Below are 15,636 nucleotides of genomic sequence, written 5' to 3'. Positions count from 1 at the left end.
GGAGGAACCTGGGATTCTGAGAGTTTGTGAAGGAAAACCAGGATGTCTGACTCTGAGACCCGGCTCATTTTGTGGCACGTAAAACAACGGAAACTTCATGTAAAAGACTGAGAGGAGGGGAACGCAAAGTAGGACAAACCGTTGTAACCAATAAACCGATGATATATTTAAAAATACCCACCTTGGGGCACCTCAGTGGCTCAGTTGGTGAAGCGTTAGACTTTGGCTCAGGTCATGATCTCGCGGTGGGTGGGTTCGAGCCCCGCGGCGGGCTCTGTGCTGACAGATCAGAGCCTGGAGCCTGCTTCGGATTCTGTGTCTCCCTCTCTCTCTACCCCTCCCCTGTTCATGCTCTGCATCTCTCTCTCTCTCTCAAAAATAAACATTAAAAAAATAATTAAAAAATCCAAAAATAAAAATACCCAACCTTGGGCAGAAGCTAAAGGTAACAGTGGTTCTCTCTGAGGAGCGGGTATGACCAACACTCTTCTCTTTTTCCTGCTTTCAGTATTTTTCCAAATTTTAATAATAACCTATGGTCATTTTTACATTTGTACACATACTTTTGTATGACTGCACTGTTCAAAGGCAAATATTGAAATAAATTATTTTTACACGTGAAAGCAAAAATAGTTTCATGCAATGTTGTGTTTTACATATTGTAATAAACTCTCACTAAGTTACCTTGAGATACAGGTTGAAGACTTACTTACGTTTTCTTGTTTCGAAAGAATCCTCTGGTATAATTCATCATCAGACTTCTTTTTGGGAAGATCAAGGAGGCACATTTTTAAAATCTGAATAAACATCTATGGCCAAGAAGGAAGACATAACGGAAAGGTTTAAAAATGGTCTCTCTCTCTTCCTCCCTCCTTTCCTTCACCTGCTCCCAGCCCCTCCCCCCATCTCAATCTCTATATATCTCTTCACACGTACATATTTTTACTATAGAAAACTATCTCAGATTATAAATCATGATGATAGCATTTTCATGAGGCTTCTAAAAAATATGCTCTACTTCTTTTGTTGTCTTTTTAAAAATTTTTTTTAATTTTGTAAGTGCTTTTTTATTCATTTTTGAGAGACAGACAGAGCGGAGCAGGGGAAGGGCAGAGAGCGAGAGGGAGACACAGAATCTGAAGCAGGCTCCAGGCTCTGAGCTGTCAGCGCAGAGCCCGATGCGGGGCTCGAGCTCACAAACCATGAGCTCATGACCTGAGCTGGAGTCAGACGCTTAACTGACTGAGCCACCCATGCACCCCATATTATTTTAATTTTTTTAATGTTTATTTATTTTTGAGAGGGAGAGAGAAAGAGTGCAGGTGTAGGTGGAGCAGAGAGGGAGACACAGAATACAAAGTAGGCTCCAGGCTCTGTCAGAGCCCGATGTGGGGCTTGAACCCACGGACTGTGAGATCACGACCTGAGCCGAAGTCAGACACCCAACCGACTGAGCCACCCAGGCACCCCTTGATTCAAGAAATCTTCATTAGGCGCTTAACGTGTGCCATTCCTTCCACATTGCCCATTTCCCTGTGAGTCAAGAAAATACAAAAGGCAAAGAGTGTTGCTTCTTTGTGGGAAGAATCAGAGGGACAGTTGTTTGGACCTGGGATGTATGACATCATCCACTCCAGCCTCCTGTCTTGATGGACAGAGGCCTCCTCTAAACCAAAATGTGTCCTCCCATAAGTGGGGACACCCCGGAATGTCCAAGGGTGCTATCTCCACAATTTGTTTAACCATTCACCTACTTTAGGACCTGCGGGCATTTCCAGGGTGGGGCTCTTACGAATAAAGCTGGTAAGAACATCCATGTACAGGCTTTCGTGTGAATGTTAAGTTTCTCTGGGGTAAAGGCACAAGAATGCAACTGCTGGGTTTTGTGACAAACTGCCTGTCTTCCTGGGCAGCATCTTATATTCCCACCAATGTACGACAGATCCAGCTTCCTCGCATCCTCACCAGCGTTTAGTGTTCTCATCACTTGTTATTTTAGCCATTCTGATAGGTGCCTACCTCACTGTGGTTTTAATTTGCATTTCCCTAATGGCTGATATCATCAAGCACCTTTCTGTCTGATTTTTGTACGTGTGTGCTTGCCAACTGTATCTCCTTCTTGGTGAAATGTCTGTTCATGTCTGTTGCCCATTTTCCAATTGGATTGCTTACTTCTGTTGAGGTTGGAGTGTTCTTTATAGATTTGAGGCACGAGCTTCCTGTGGATACATGGTTTGTGATGTGAATGTTTCTCTTTCTCTTCTTCCTTAATGGGGTCTTTTGCCGAGCAAAAGTTTTTAATTTTCATGAGGTTCAATTTATTAGTTTTCCCTGTGTAGGTCACATTTTCAGTGTTAAGAAAGAACTCTTTGCTAGGGTTAAATCCTGAAGATTTTCTCTTCTGTTCTTTTTTTTTTTTTTCCCAAGATGTCTTACATTTTACATTTATGTCCATGATCCATTCGGAGTTCGTTTTTGTACGACATGGAGGACTGGCTTGAGGCCCATCTGTGTCCGCTTCTGGACGCCCATTTGCTGCATATCATTTCCTAAAAAGCTTATCACTCCTCCACTGAATTGTTTTTGTCTGTCGCCAAAATCAGACACTTTGGTGCAGGGCGTAACACATATTGTTCTGTAAAGGGCCACTTTACCAATAGTAAGCGTTTCTGGGTTGGCAAGCCATACTGTCTCTTGCAAATATTGGATTCTGCTGTTACAGCATCAAGGCAGCCAGGGGCAATTTGGGCAAGAACAGGCATGGCCAGATCGGCCCAAGGGCCATAGTTTGCAACCCTCATTCTAAGGTTTGTTAAACACCGTTCTGTGCCAGGCTAAGATATAGATTATCTCATTTGGTTTTAACAGGATGCAGGAGGTCGGTACAATCTTCCCCACTTCACAGACAAGGACTCTTGGCTGAGAAATCTGGATAAACTGGCCTCATGTCACGAGGGACAGCCATGAGGGACAGAACCCAGAACTTTCCACCAACCTTCCTTATGCTTGCCCATGCTAACGAGCTCTAGGAACATAATGTTGTCCTGGCTTCCTACCCACTGAGGTCGAGGCTGCATAAGGTAACGTTCTTTTCTCAAGATGTTGGTCTCAAACCCATTTTCCTTTTGACCCCAGACGGAATCAGTAACGTGTATCAGTCTTGCCTCATTCCTTTCAAGTTAAAAATTTTTTAATTTGGAAACTTTACAGGCTCAGAGGAATGTGTCAACCAGGACAGGGTCCCAGGTGTCCTTCCCCCTGGATGACATGTGACATCACCACAGTACAGTATCCACTCCAAAACTGACATTGGTCCAAGTGCAGTTTACTGCAGACTTCAGTTTCCACTCATTATCACCGGCAGTCGTGTGTGTGTGTGTGTGTGTATTTTTCTGTGCAACTTTACCCCAAGTACACGTTCATGTGGCCACTGCCACAACCAAGACGGAGAATGTTCCAGCACCAGGAGAAATCCCCTAGTCCTAACGATCCCTCTAATGGCACCCCTCCCCCCCACACACCCTAATCTGTCCTCATCTCTGCTCTTCTGCTTTGAACGCTGACAGATGCAGCTTCCCTCCACCTCCTGATGAGCCTAGTGCCACTTTCTCCCTCAGGGGCCACCAGGGAGCTCTAAGCTCCTGGGCTGAATGATGGTTGCATCTGGCCTGAACTTTAAAAAAAAAAAATTTTTTTTTTAATGTTTATTTATTTTTGAGACAGAGACAGACAGACAGACAGAGACAGAGACAGAGAAAGGGAGACACAGAATCCAAGGCAGGCTCCAGGTTCCGAGCTGGCAGCACAGAGCCTGACGTGGGGGTTGAACCCATGAACGGGGAGATCGTGACCTGAGCCGAAGTCGGACGCTGAGCCAACTGAGCCACCCGGGCGCCCCACCTGGGCCACTTTTTTATTTTACTTTGTCATTGGCACGTAGTCAACCACGGTGTTGCCGCAGTTTCAGCTGTTAACAACACAGAGATCCCACGGGTTCGTACGGGGCGCCATCTGTCTGTGGCCTGAGTCACTTCTGAACTCTGACCTGTGGTGACGGATCTCTACCAGAGAAACGGAACTCGAGGTCTCTGCGAGAGCTTGCCGTGTTTCTCCAGGTCCCGCACCCGGCGGAGACGTGCCCCGCAGTGAGGGAAAGGCCACGCGTGGAGAGCAGTCCCCAGGCGGCCTCGGTGTCAGCGTGCACATTTCTACGGGGCGCCTACTATGTGCGGGCACACAGACCTTACCCTCAGCCAGACCTCTTCTGGGTTCTGTGTCCGCCATTCACCAGCTCTGCGATTTTGGACAACTGATGCGACCTCTCTGAGTCTCAGGTTCCTTGTGAGGGTACAACAGAAGTAAGGGCTTCACTGAGATCAGACATACAGAGTGCTTAGCCTAGCCGAGTACGAGTGCTGACCGAGCAGTGCTGTGACAGTGCTGGTCACACTGCCCAGCAGAGCCCAGAGCTCTGCCCGCAGAGACGACTTCACTTCCTAGAAATTCTACGGGGTAAGAGCTGGAAAAACATTATCTTTATACCTTTCCTTAAGTGGCCCAGAGAGGGGAAGCGACTTACCCAAGGTCACACAGCCCGTAAGTGTGGGAGGGTGGACTAGAACCCAGGTCTCTGACTCCTAATCCAGTGCTTCTGGAACTTTCCTAGGTTCCAGCTTATGTGTCTCCCTCCAGGGAAGCCTGGCCATCTCCCCCCACTCGGGCCCCCCTTACACATGCTCACGGCACTATGTTGTTTGTTCAGACCCACTGTCTGCGTGGCGTATTTGTGTGGTTTACTGCCGTGTCCCCGTGGAGAGTGGGCTCCACGCAGGTGGCGGCTGTCCTTGTCCCTGTCCCTGTCCACTGCGCCTGGCAGGGAGGGGAGGCTGCCCACATATAAGACGGGCAGATGAGTGACGGTGGATGCTTCCTCCAGGTCCCCGCAGGCACCTGCTGTCTGCTCTGGGGGCGAGGTGGCCGGCACCATGTCACTCGCGAGCTGGATGGGGCTCTGAGCGCAGTAACAGTCAGCCCTCCAGGGAGCCCAGAGCCTTTGAGAAGATGGCCAGGGCCACCTGCCTGCAGGTGGGACGCGATGTGGCCGAGCAAAAGCAGGCGGGCTGCGGCCTCAAGGCCATGGGGCTCTCCAGGCACAGTGGGCTGCCGGAAGAGGCTCTATTTCTGGGGTCCTGGTAGGATTCCTGGTTTCCAGCACTGGCCCCTGTTTAAGAGGCCCTTCCTGCTCTCACAGAGCCCGCTGGGGCATCTGGCAGAGATGAGTCTTGGTCCGCTGCCCTCTGTGGTTCTGATGGCGCCCTCATCCGCTCCGAGAACACACGCCTACAAGGTGCCTGACTGCCCATCTCAGCTCCAACTTCGGGCTCTACGACTCGGGGTGAGTCCTTCTCTCTGTGCCTCAGTTTCCTCATCTGTAACGTGGAATAACGATGGCACCCACCTCTCCTGGTTGTGGTGAAGTTCAGAGCTAACTGCCTGTGTAACACGCCCAGGGCCCAATACATAGTAAGCAATCAACAAAGTTAGTGCTCGTGAATACAGTATTATCTTCGCTATTACCACTCCTTTAAAAATGCTGTGCTCTTGGGGCGCCTGGGCGGCTCAGTCAGTTAAGCATCTGACTTCGGCTCAGGGCATGATCTCCCAGTTCGGGAGTTCGAGCCCCACATCCGGATCCTCTGTCCCCTTTCACTCTACCCCTCCTTCGCTTGTGCGTGCACGCTCTCTCAAATAAACATTAAAAGGAAAAACCTGGGCGCCTGGGTGGCTCAGTCGGTTAAGTATCCGACTTTGGCTCAGGTCACGTTCTCGCGGTTTGTGAGTTCGAGCCCCGCATCGAGCTCTGTGCAGACAGCTCAGAACCTGGAACGTGCTTCAGATTCTGTGTCTCCCCCGCTCTCTGCCCCTCCCCTGCTCACGCTCTGTCTCTGTCTCAAAAATAAATAAACGTTTAAAAAAAATTTTTTTTTAAAAAGCAAAAACCGCAAATAAAATATGCTGTGCTCTTTTCAATGCCTTTTACCCCCGTCTCCATCAGGACGTGTGCCCTGGGAGGAGGGTCTCATCTTTCCGCCCCGCCCCACAGCTCTGGGTCAAGTACAGCCTGTGCCCCATGAACAGGCACAAATTGCTTCTCTATTTGATTGTCAGAAGCCTAACACCCTGTGCCTTCCTGTCATGGAGGCTCCACTGTCACTAGGACCCAGTCCCTGAGGGCACACAGGACTCGGTGCCCATGGAGGGCCTGTGTTCACGACCCGGGAAAGGGCGAGAAACTTGGCCGGCCACCTACCAGGTGCTTCTCCCGCCTCAGCGCCGTGTCCAGACGCAGCAGATCCTTTAAGTGAAGGTTATAGATACACAAGTCAAGGTCCACACTGAAAAGTCCAAAGAGAAACGGAAGGCCTTTGAGAGTACTTGAGGTGGGGAGGGGGGTGACAGGGAGGGAGCACATCCCTGCTCAGTACAAGCCTCGGTGCATCCCGAGCCCCGATTTTAAATTCTGCAGCGTGCAGAGGTTCCCAACAGCCGCCCAAGTGATTCATCCATCACTTGTGACTGGAAGGGAGCAGCTGTCTGCGACGTGACGGGCAGAAGGCAGCAAGAGACGGAGGCAGGACAAGAAGGACACCCCATTCCGGCATCGTAACGTCTGCATCACAAGCCCTCTCCCCTCCGCCCCTGCAGGCAGACATTCTCATGCCCATTTTACAGATGGGGAAACAGACTTAGGAAGTCAATTAGCGGTCACAGGGCAGGTAAGTGGCCGGGCAGATTTGACCGTTTGTCCGGGGTGGGCACACGCACTCTGAGCAGCCCCATTCCCACCCAAACTGTGACGAGCCCAGTAAGTTCCCAAAGCTCCTCAACACCCCTTCCCAGCCACTGTCAAGGTCAGCACAGAGCTCAGGGTCTGGGCCCACTCCTTCCACAGCCCTGAGCTGAGGTTGGGCCCGGTTCATCTCACGGGGGCAGGGCCCCTTGGACGTCACCGAACCTAAAGAGCAGAGAAGTCTGAGGACCAAAGCACAACGCTGTTGCCTCTGTCTTCAGCCTCTCCCATGGGCTGAGCAGCTTGGTGATTTACAGCAAAGGCTTTGGAGATAAGGTCAAACCCAACTGTACCACTCACCTGCTGTGTGACCTCGGGCATGTTACTCAGCCTTTCTGTGTCCCTTCATTCTTTGTAAAATGAGGGCAGTGATAGCAGCTACCACATAGTGTTAAGAGGAATTAATTCATTGATTGATTAACTTTTATTCATCCATCACTGAACCTGTCCCAGGCTCCTACGGGGCAGTAGGGACACAGCAGTGAATAAAACAGACCCGGTCGCACTCGTGAGACAATTAATCCCTGCAAAGTGCTCAGTACTCTGCCCAGTACACAGAAGGCACCTGATCAGTGCTAGCTGCTGTTATGCAACGCCCAGGGCACGTCGATGATTCAACGCCGCCCCTAATGTCTCTCCTCGGGGCTCAGGCTGGATTCCATAACCCCCACGTTGGCCAACGCCACATGGTGAGCTGCAGCTCAGACACTGGGTGGCTGTGTGTCTGTGGCTGAGTTGCTTAACCTCTCTGGGCTTCCATTTTCTCCACTGACCGTGATATGGTCCACGGGTCTGTTTCTCCATCCCTTCCCCCGCCTTACCTCTCGCAGATCAGCACCTCGGGGAAGCTGTTCACGCAGACGAAGGTGCGGCTGAGGAACCTGTCGTCACTGGCGGTCGAGTGGATGCTAGACGAGGAGCTACAGTCCTCCTTCTCGGCCTGGCTCAGGCTCCCCAGGCTGCTGGAGGGGGAAGCCTCCACTGGCTGGTTCGGCAAGATGGCCTGCTTTAAGTTTTCGTGCAGAGACGGGTTGGAGGAACCGTCGGCCAGCGGCTGGGGTCGGGGGGGAGAGAAAGCTCGCTCAGTCCACATGACCTATCGTGACTTTGCTTCAGTAATTCCACCAGAGATATATGACAGCAGTCCCAAGAGGGCCAGGCTGGGGACACACTGGGAGGGGAAGAGTAAACAGGTAGAGCCCCGTGCTCCAGGGTCACGCCCACATCCACACCCCAGGGACCAGGGTCATAGCTCTTGTCCCCAGGAGGCCAGCACCTCTGCACTAGGCCCCTACCCTTTAGCCATGAGCCTGGGTCTGCTCACCAGTGGCCCACCTACACCCCAGACCTGGCCACCAACTCTGACCTCCACCTGCTCCCTGCCCCCCGCCCCCACTGCTTCTGCCTCTGTCCCAGACCCCCGGCTCTGCTCTGTTCACTGACCTGCTGACCACCTGGCTCTTCCCCACCTACACTGACCTGGGCATCACCTCCTGACCCCAGGCCTTTGAGGTGGCTCCCCACTGCCCTTAGATAGGCCCAAAACTCCTTACCAAGGGACTCAAGACCCACACGCTGCCATGGCCACATGAGGTCACAGCCTAGTGCCTGGCACAGCTGGAGGGCTCAACAAATGTCAGCCACCACCTCTGTCCAGCTTGCTCCACTGCTCCAGAATGTTCCTGCCCAAGTAGTACGGAGCCGGCTGCCAGCTCCAAACCTCCCTCGTCATTCCATACTTCTGGGTCTTTCCAGATTCTGGTCCCCTTGCCTGCAACAGCCCTCACTCACTGTCTGCTGGGCGGAGGCATCCCTCCCTCCAGACACAGATCCAGAGCCTTCCATCCCTGGTAGCCCGGCCCAGCCCATGCCGGTTACGGCACACCGTCCTACAATCTCTGCCCAGACGATGAGGGCCTCCAGGGTGAGGACGATGCTGTCCCAACCACTGGATAATCCCCAGTGCCCAGCAGGAGCCTACCTGGCAAAGGGTGTCGACGATGAATAAATGCCCCTGGTCTGGGAGTTTTGCCCCAACACCGACCCACCAGATAGCTAAGTGAAGGAGGCAGTTCCCAATGAGCATCCCTGGGAGCAGTCCCAGTACTGCAGAAAAGTTCTAATCTGGGCAAGTCTGTGTTCGGCACAGTGAAATCATTTCTGTGGGGCAGGGATTTGCAGAACCTGGCTCTGGCTGTCTTCAAAAGCAAATAATAACCGAGGAAACCGAACAAGTACTGAGCGCTTGGATGCCACATGCAGGGCTAAACCCTATGTCTATAATCCCATTTGACCCTCAAACAACTGGGGGAGGCAGGAGGGCCCATCACCCCCATTTCCAGGTGAAGAAACAGGAGGCCGAGTCAGGAAATGGCCCATAGTAACGGCCGAGATAAGAGTTAGGATGGAGTCTGTGTGACCCCAGAGCCCGTCTTGTTTACGGCCAGGAGAGCAGGCAACATTTTCCTCCAGTACTGGACCAGGGACTCCTTCTTCCAGGGACAGTCTCAAAGCCAAGGGCTCCTAGAAGCACCGTGGGATGTGCTACTGTCTGCAAATCTCCTGACCGCAGGTGAATTCCTGGCTTCACGTGTAAGAGACCTATAGCCAGGGGACCTCGCACAGGTCATTGGCCTCTCTGGGCCTCAGTTTCCTTATGCATGAAGAGGCAATAACAGTATGATTTACCTTATGGGAAATGCCTAACGCATGAGAAATGCTTAGCATTGGGCCAGCCCCGCAGTCAGTGTTCAGCAGGGCGGAAGTGGGATCTGCGAATGAGGAGCGATGCCAGGAACCGTGTCAGGGCCGGTGTTTGTGTTACTGCTAGAAGAGTAGGGTGCTGCCCTACTGTGCTGCCACTGGTGTTCCTGGGGACACCTTGCTATACCCTGTCCCTGACAATGCCGTCATAAAGCGGATGCATCCTAAAGTTTTAGTCCATTCCACAGCCTCAAAATTATCCTTATTAAAATGACTTACCAGAAAACCCTCAGAGAGGACCCAAAACCACTGCCCACTCCTACTCCCATCTCTAGTTCATTACTGAATAATTGCGTTTCTAAGACGGAGCTGAGGACTCTTACCCGGAACTTCTGATTGATGGGATAGATGACTTTTGCCTTCAGTGCAAATGCTGTGATGTTGCTGTTGAAAGATGGCTCACATTCCTGGGGAGGAAGAACACATGGCATTGGGTGCTTTCTAGAAAATGAAGGATATACCGCTAAGAGTTGCAAAAATGCCACACCCCATTTGTAACTGTGGCCTCGGAAAGGGACTGTAACAGGCTCATTTAGATCCCAGTAGGTGATCACTTGTTAGAAGGATGGGTGGGTGGATGGGTGGATGGATGGGTAAATGAATAGGTGGATGGATGGACAGATGGACAAATGGGTGGATGGATGCATGGGTGGATGGGAAAGTGGATGGATGGGTAGATGGATGGATGGATGGATGGACAGATGGATGGGTGGATGATGGATGGACGGATGGATGGATGGATGGATGGGTGGATGGATGGACGGATGGATGGATAGATGGATGGATGGATAGATGGATGGATGGATGGATGGATGGATGGATGGGTGGATGGGTGGGTGGATGGGTGGATGGATGGGTAAATGAATAGGTGGATGGATGGACAGATGGACAAATGGGTGGATGGATGCATGGGTGGATGGGAAAGTGGATGGATGGGTGGATAGATGGATGGATGGATAGATGGACGGATGGATGGATGGTTGGATGGACGGATAGATGGATGGATGGATGGATGGATGATGGATGGATGGATAGATGGATGATGGATGGATAGATGGATGGATGGATGGATGGATGGATGGATAGATGGATGGATGGATGATGGATGGATGGATAGATGGACAGATGGATGGACGGATAGATGGATGGATGGGTGGATGGATGGATGGATAGATGGATGGATGGATAGATGGATGGATGGATGGATGGGTGGGTGGATGGGTGGATGGATGGGTAAATGAATAGGTGGATGGATGGACAGATGGACAAATGGGTGGATGGATGCATGGGTGGATGGGAAAGTGGATGGATGGGTGGATAGATGGATGGATGGATAGATGGATGGATGGATGGATGGATGGATGGATGGACGGATAGATGGATGGATGGATGGACGGATGGATGGATGGATGGACAGATAGATGGATGTATGGGTGGATAGATGGATGGATAGATGGATGGATGGGTGGACGGATAGATGGATGGATGGATGGGTGGATAGATGGATGGATGGATAGATGGATGGATGGATGGGTAGATGGATGGATGGATGATGGATGGATGGATGGATGGATGGATGGATGGATTGACAGGTGGATAGAGAGGTGGCTGGATGGATAGATGGACATATAGACAAATGGGTGGATGGATGAAAGGATGGGTGGATGGATGAGTAGATGTTATATAGCACATTCCTTATTTAATTCCAAGCCTTCAGCTTTGAAAGAAATAAGTATTTAAATAACATGACAAAAATTTATGAGCGTTCCTAAAAATTGTGAACCATCTTTTAGTGGAAAAGAAAACACAGTAGGGGCGTAAACATTTACACATGGTGATATTCACACAAGCCTCTGGATCAGAGCCTTCAATGAAAAGCAGTTGGGCAAGTCTTTTCACTTCTCTGAGCCTCAGTCTTCCCAGACAGAAAACAAGGTACTGTATGTGCCCCTAGGTCCGTGAGACAAAGCACCCAGCAGAGTTGCTGGGACAGAAGAGCCGCGAAGCAAGGGTGGGGAAGAGGTGCCTCCCCGGGGAGCCTTCTTTGACTGCAACTGGAAAGACTTACTCCCGGCTGCTCAAGATTCCCCACATCCTCTCTGTATCTCCCTCTGCTGGAGCCGCCCCCTGCATTTTGCTGGGCGTGCCGAATAAATGTTTTGGAAACCACCTGCTGGGCATGACGGTGAGCAGGCAGCCGAATCAGGAGCCTGGAGCTCCAGACCACGAGAAATCTCGACCTGCGAGGCGAAAACTGCACCCGCATCTACTGCAACGCTGTTCACCCAAAGCTTCCTGAAGAAAGGGCTCCATAGCCAATGATTTCTTGTTGCCAACTGTACCTCGGGATAAGATACCCTGTCACGGGGGATACAGAATGATGCGGGCACTGGGACAGCAGCCGACCGAGCTGGCGGTGTGGCCCAGGACGCCTCCCAAGCGGGTTTTGCCGAGATGCCCTTCTGAGCAGGGTGGGGGTGGAAGCCACATGGTGAGGGCTGGGCCTTGTCATTTCCACCTGTGCTTCATGACTCACAAAACAGACTTAGATGACCGAGAATGGGGCAGACCACCCACGTGTGCCACCGCCTTCCACCGCCAAGGGCCCCGCCGCTGCGTCTACTGTCTTCATTTCTCATGGGGGAGACGAGACACAGAGCAGTGAAGCCGTGAGCCCACGGTCACACAGCTGATGAACGCCAGAACCGGGATTTGAGCTCAGATTCCCTCCTCTTTGGCTGACACCTTTCTGCCTCCTTCAACGTCATGCAAAAAAGAACGAGGGTAAGAGCCAGGAAGTTAAAAAGGAAGTGGGTGTTCAGTAGAGAAGAGCCCTGGACTGGTGTCACCACACTCCAGGAGCACAGGCCACATCCTGAGATACTTTGTTATTCCCACACCCCAACCTGCCATGTAAAATCAACCACAAATTCCACACTCAAACTCCTAAATGTCACTCAGACCCACAGCCCTGGCCCCAGCCACCACCATAATTACCCGAAGGGCTTCAACAGCCTCATAACTGGCTCCCGTCCATGCACCGAGTGCCTACTATGTGCTAGGCTCTTAATGTCTTCTTGATCATTTAATTATCACACGTCAGCCAGTTTGGGGAGGTCCGTACTATCTCCATCATCCCTATTTCATGCAGCAAGGCTCAGAGGTTAATACCTTCCAATTCATTCTCTACGTGGCAACTGAATGATCTTTTGAACTTGGAATCCCCCTCACTGCTGGCTTAAAACCCTTCCTGGCTTCCCTGTGATCCGAGGGAGGAGGGCAAGGCCTGCCCTGGCCCCCAGCATCCAGTCCCCATCTCTGCTTGAAGCTGTGCAGGTACAAAAGCAAAGGAGGACAGTAAGATTGAAAAGGCCGATTTCAGAACAGGTTACATAATTTGTGGGGTCCAATACAAAGTGAAAATGGGGGGTTGTGTATCTTATCAGAAAGTGATTAAGAATTTCAGGACAGCAGCGTCCAGAGACCAGAAGCAGGGCCCGATTGAGCTCAGGTCCTGTGTGTTTGTGCAGGCTGCATGCCTGGGAAGCCGGTCCGGGCTGCTTTCCAGTGGACACTCGCCTGCTCAGAAAAAGCCGGTGAAGCAGAGGGCACCACTGTGCTTTTCTAAACTTCTTACAAACAGAGGCGAAGAGAAAGCGCAGCATGGAAAGGGTGGAAAATGAGAGGAAGGGCGTGGTCGCTGCCCTGCAGGGGAGATAGACAACAAAAATTGCACTTAATGTGAAAAACATAATTAGAAGAACAGGATGAATAGGCTGGGGTCCACCCGAGACGCAGGGAAGCAGAAGCCGGGCCTGCGCCTCAAAGCGTCAAGTCCAGCTGATGCGTTCCTGCAGCCGTCCGGGGAGTCTGTGAGTGCGCCCCATCCACCTGCAGTTTCCACCCCATCCACCTGCAGGATGCAAGCCCATCGAGCACCAAGGACCGACCCCGTGACGGTCACGATGTTTGTCAGGATGAAGGACCCCGAAGGGCTTGGCAAATGGAATCCAGGAGAAAACTGGCTTCTGCTGTTTTTGGTTTTGTTTTTGTTTCTTTTTACAGCTTTTCTTATTAAGTTCAGATGCCCTCCAAATTCTGATGACCTTCCCAACAGCAGCAATACAATTATACAGAAAATTGGTCGTAGCGCAAGTTCACAATGTAAAACTTCCTCAGCTGAAGCAATGCAATTATTCAGAAAATTAGTGAAAGTGTAATCGCAGGAAAAGAAAAGGCATCTCGCTCACCAACATCAAGGTGTTCTTTCAGTGAGCGCGCGGATGCGACCACAAAGGAGCCATCCCCCCAGCTCTCTTCATCCTGGGCAATGGCATGCCTCAGAGCCTTCTGGAGTTTTCAGTTTGTTTTTGACCGACGTGAGCTGCTTATCAAAATGAGGCTCATGCGAGGAGTGGCCTGGGCCACAAATGCCTTGGGTTTTCTGTGCATTTCAGGACATCGGCGTTAGAGCTCAGCTCGCCCAGTCAGAATCACTCCTGGCTGCATTCCTTGACAAGTTCAGCCTGCAGAAGGCAGGGCATTTTGGCAAAGCCGGTCACTGGAACAGGCAGATCTTTAACTTAATCTTGGCAATTATTAGCTAGATAATGGACATCGGCTGGCATAGCTAAACAGTTAACAGGTAAAGCGTTACTGGGAAAAACAATGAGTGTGGCTTCTGGGGAGGTAAGAGGACTGGGCTCCCCTGCAAATGCTGAGTGATCGATGCAGTCCTGCAGTCAGAATATTTGCGGAGTTAACCGACAGGTGATCAGACAGGTCAGGTTTCTTGTCCGATGCCACACAGCAAACAGGTGACGGGACTGGGGCCGGCTTCGGGGTCCTGGATCCCCAAGCCCGTCATGTTTTCATCATCTCCAAAGCTGCCCTCTGCGTGAGCAGGGCTGTATCCAGGCAATTCAACCACAGAAAGCGTGCAATTTAACAATTTCTAGCATATTCACAGCTATGCGCAGCCATGACCACAGTCAATTGGGGAACGCTTTTACCGTCTCCAAAAGAAACGCTTTCACTGTCACCTCTCTCCCTCCCACACCCTCCTCCGCAAGCAACCACCAACCTCCTTTCTGTCCCTGTAAATGTACCTGTTCTGAACATTTTATATGAATGGAATCCTCTGATAGGTGGTCTTTTGTGACTGGCTTCTTTCAGTCAGCATATCTTCAGGCTCCATTCGTGTTGAAGCAGGTACTAGGATTTCGTTCCTTGTCATGAACACGGTGCACACGTTCTCGTGCACACGTATGTTCCCATTGTTGGGAGCATGGTTTTGATAACAAGGATGATCAGAGGGCCAGAGGGTGAGGGAAAGACACACAGACACACGGAGATGCAGACAGACAGACAGACACGAGAGAGAGGGACACACAGACAGCTGCACCAACACACACACATGCAACCACATGGGGACACCAAGCACCTGGGGACAGAGAGGCAGGGAGCATGAGCTGGACACACAGCACCTATGTGCCAGGGGCCCGCTCCCGCTGCAGCCCCGCGAGGGCAGCTAATCCATCCATCGGGCCGCGTAAGGGAAGCCTGTGTCCGGAATCCTCAGGAAGATAGATCTGCCTCGTGGGGCTGCTCAGAGAGGTGCTTGGGGGTAATCCACACAAGTGCTCACCATCATTCAAAAGTGACATATGTGAAAATGCCTGACATTCACTAGGTGCTAAAAAAAATCTCAGTTCCGTCTTCCCCTTTTCTCAGGACATTTTCCATCCCTCCCTCTCCCTCTCTCTCCCTATCTACCTGTGTAAATGTCTATATTTACCTTTGGGCAATTGAGGGTAAATGGCCAGGATCCATAGTATTTTCTGGGGACCGGCAAGCGTCTAGAAATAGCACACCTTTGGAAGAAACGCCCTCCTTATCCACAGAGCTCATGCATGAAATGATGCCCACGGCGAACTCAGGCTGGGCAGTGTGGGGGCCAGTGAGGAAGGAACGGGGAGAATCCACCTTCAATGTGTCTATCAAGAGGTCCAGAGCCTGAGTTC

The 15,636-nt window shown here is 51.3% G+C and overlaps 1 protein-coding gene across 8 annotated transcripts in view; it reads right to left on the bottom strand.

The window, feature by feature from the left end:
* EVC (EvC ciliary complex subunit 1) overlaps nt 1–15,636 on the bottom strand; it is a 73,466-nt gene that overhangs the window by 49,976 nt on the left and 7,854 nt on the right. For 4 of the 8 annotated variants that reach the window (XR_008296428.1, XM_053217591.1, XM_053217592.1 and 1 more), the window contains 4 exons: nt 9,937–10,020; nt 7,672–7,904; nt 6,311–6,395; nt 714–809 (listed from right to left, as the gene is read on the bottom strand). Coding sequence is in view for 7 of the 8 variants with exons in the window: in XM_053217591.1 (XP_053073566.1) it covers nt 714–809; nt 6,311–6,395; nt 7,672–7,904; nt 9,937–10,020 (498 nt within the window). In the remaining variant the exon portion in view is untranslated. Of the gene's footprint in view, nt 1–713; nt 810–6,310; nt 6,396–7,671; nt 7,905–9,936; nt 10,055–12,784; nt 12,812–13,863; nt 13,885–15,636 lie in introns of those variants that run through there. The other 4 variants (XM_053217597.1, XM_053217596.1, XM_053217595.1 and 1 more) reach the window with 4 other exon arrangements.

This window comes from Acinonyx jubatus, chromosome B1 (assembly GCF_027475565.1).
Source record: "Acinonyx jubatus isolate Ajub_Pintada_27869175 chromosome B1, VMU_Ajub_asm_v1.0, whole genome shotgun sequence".
In the NCBI taxonomy this organism is placed as follows: Eukaryota; Metazoa; Chordata; class Mammalia; order Carnivora; family Felidae; genus Acinonyx; species Acinonyx jubatus.
The sequence above is the reverse complement of the archived record's forward strand: the minus strand, read 5'-3'. Positions and strand labels throughout refer to the sequence as shown.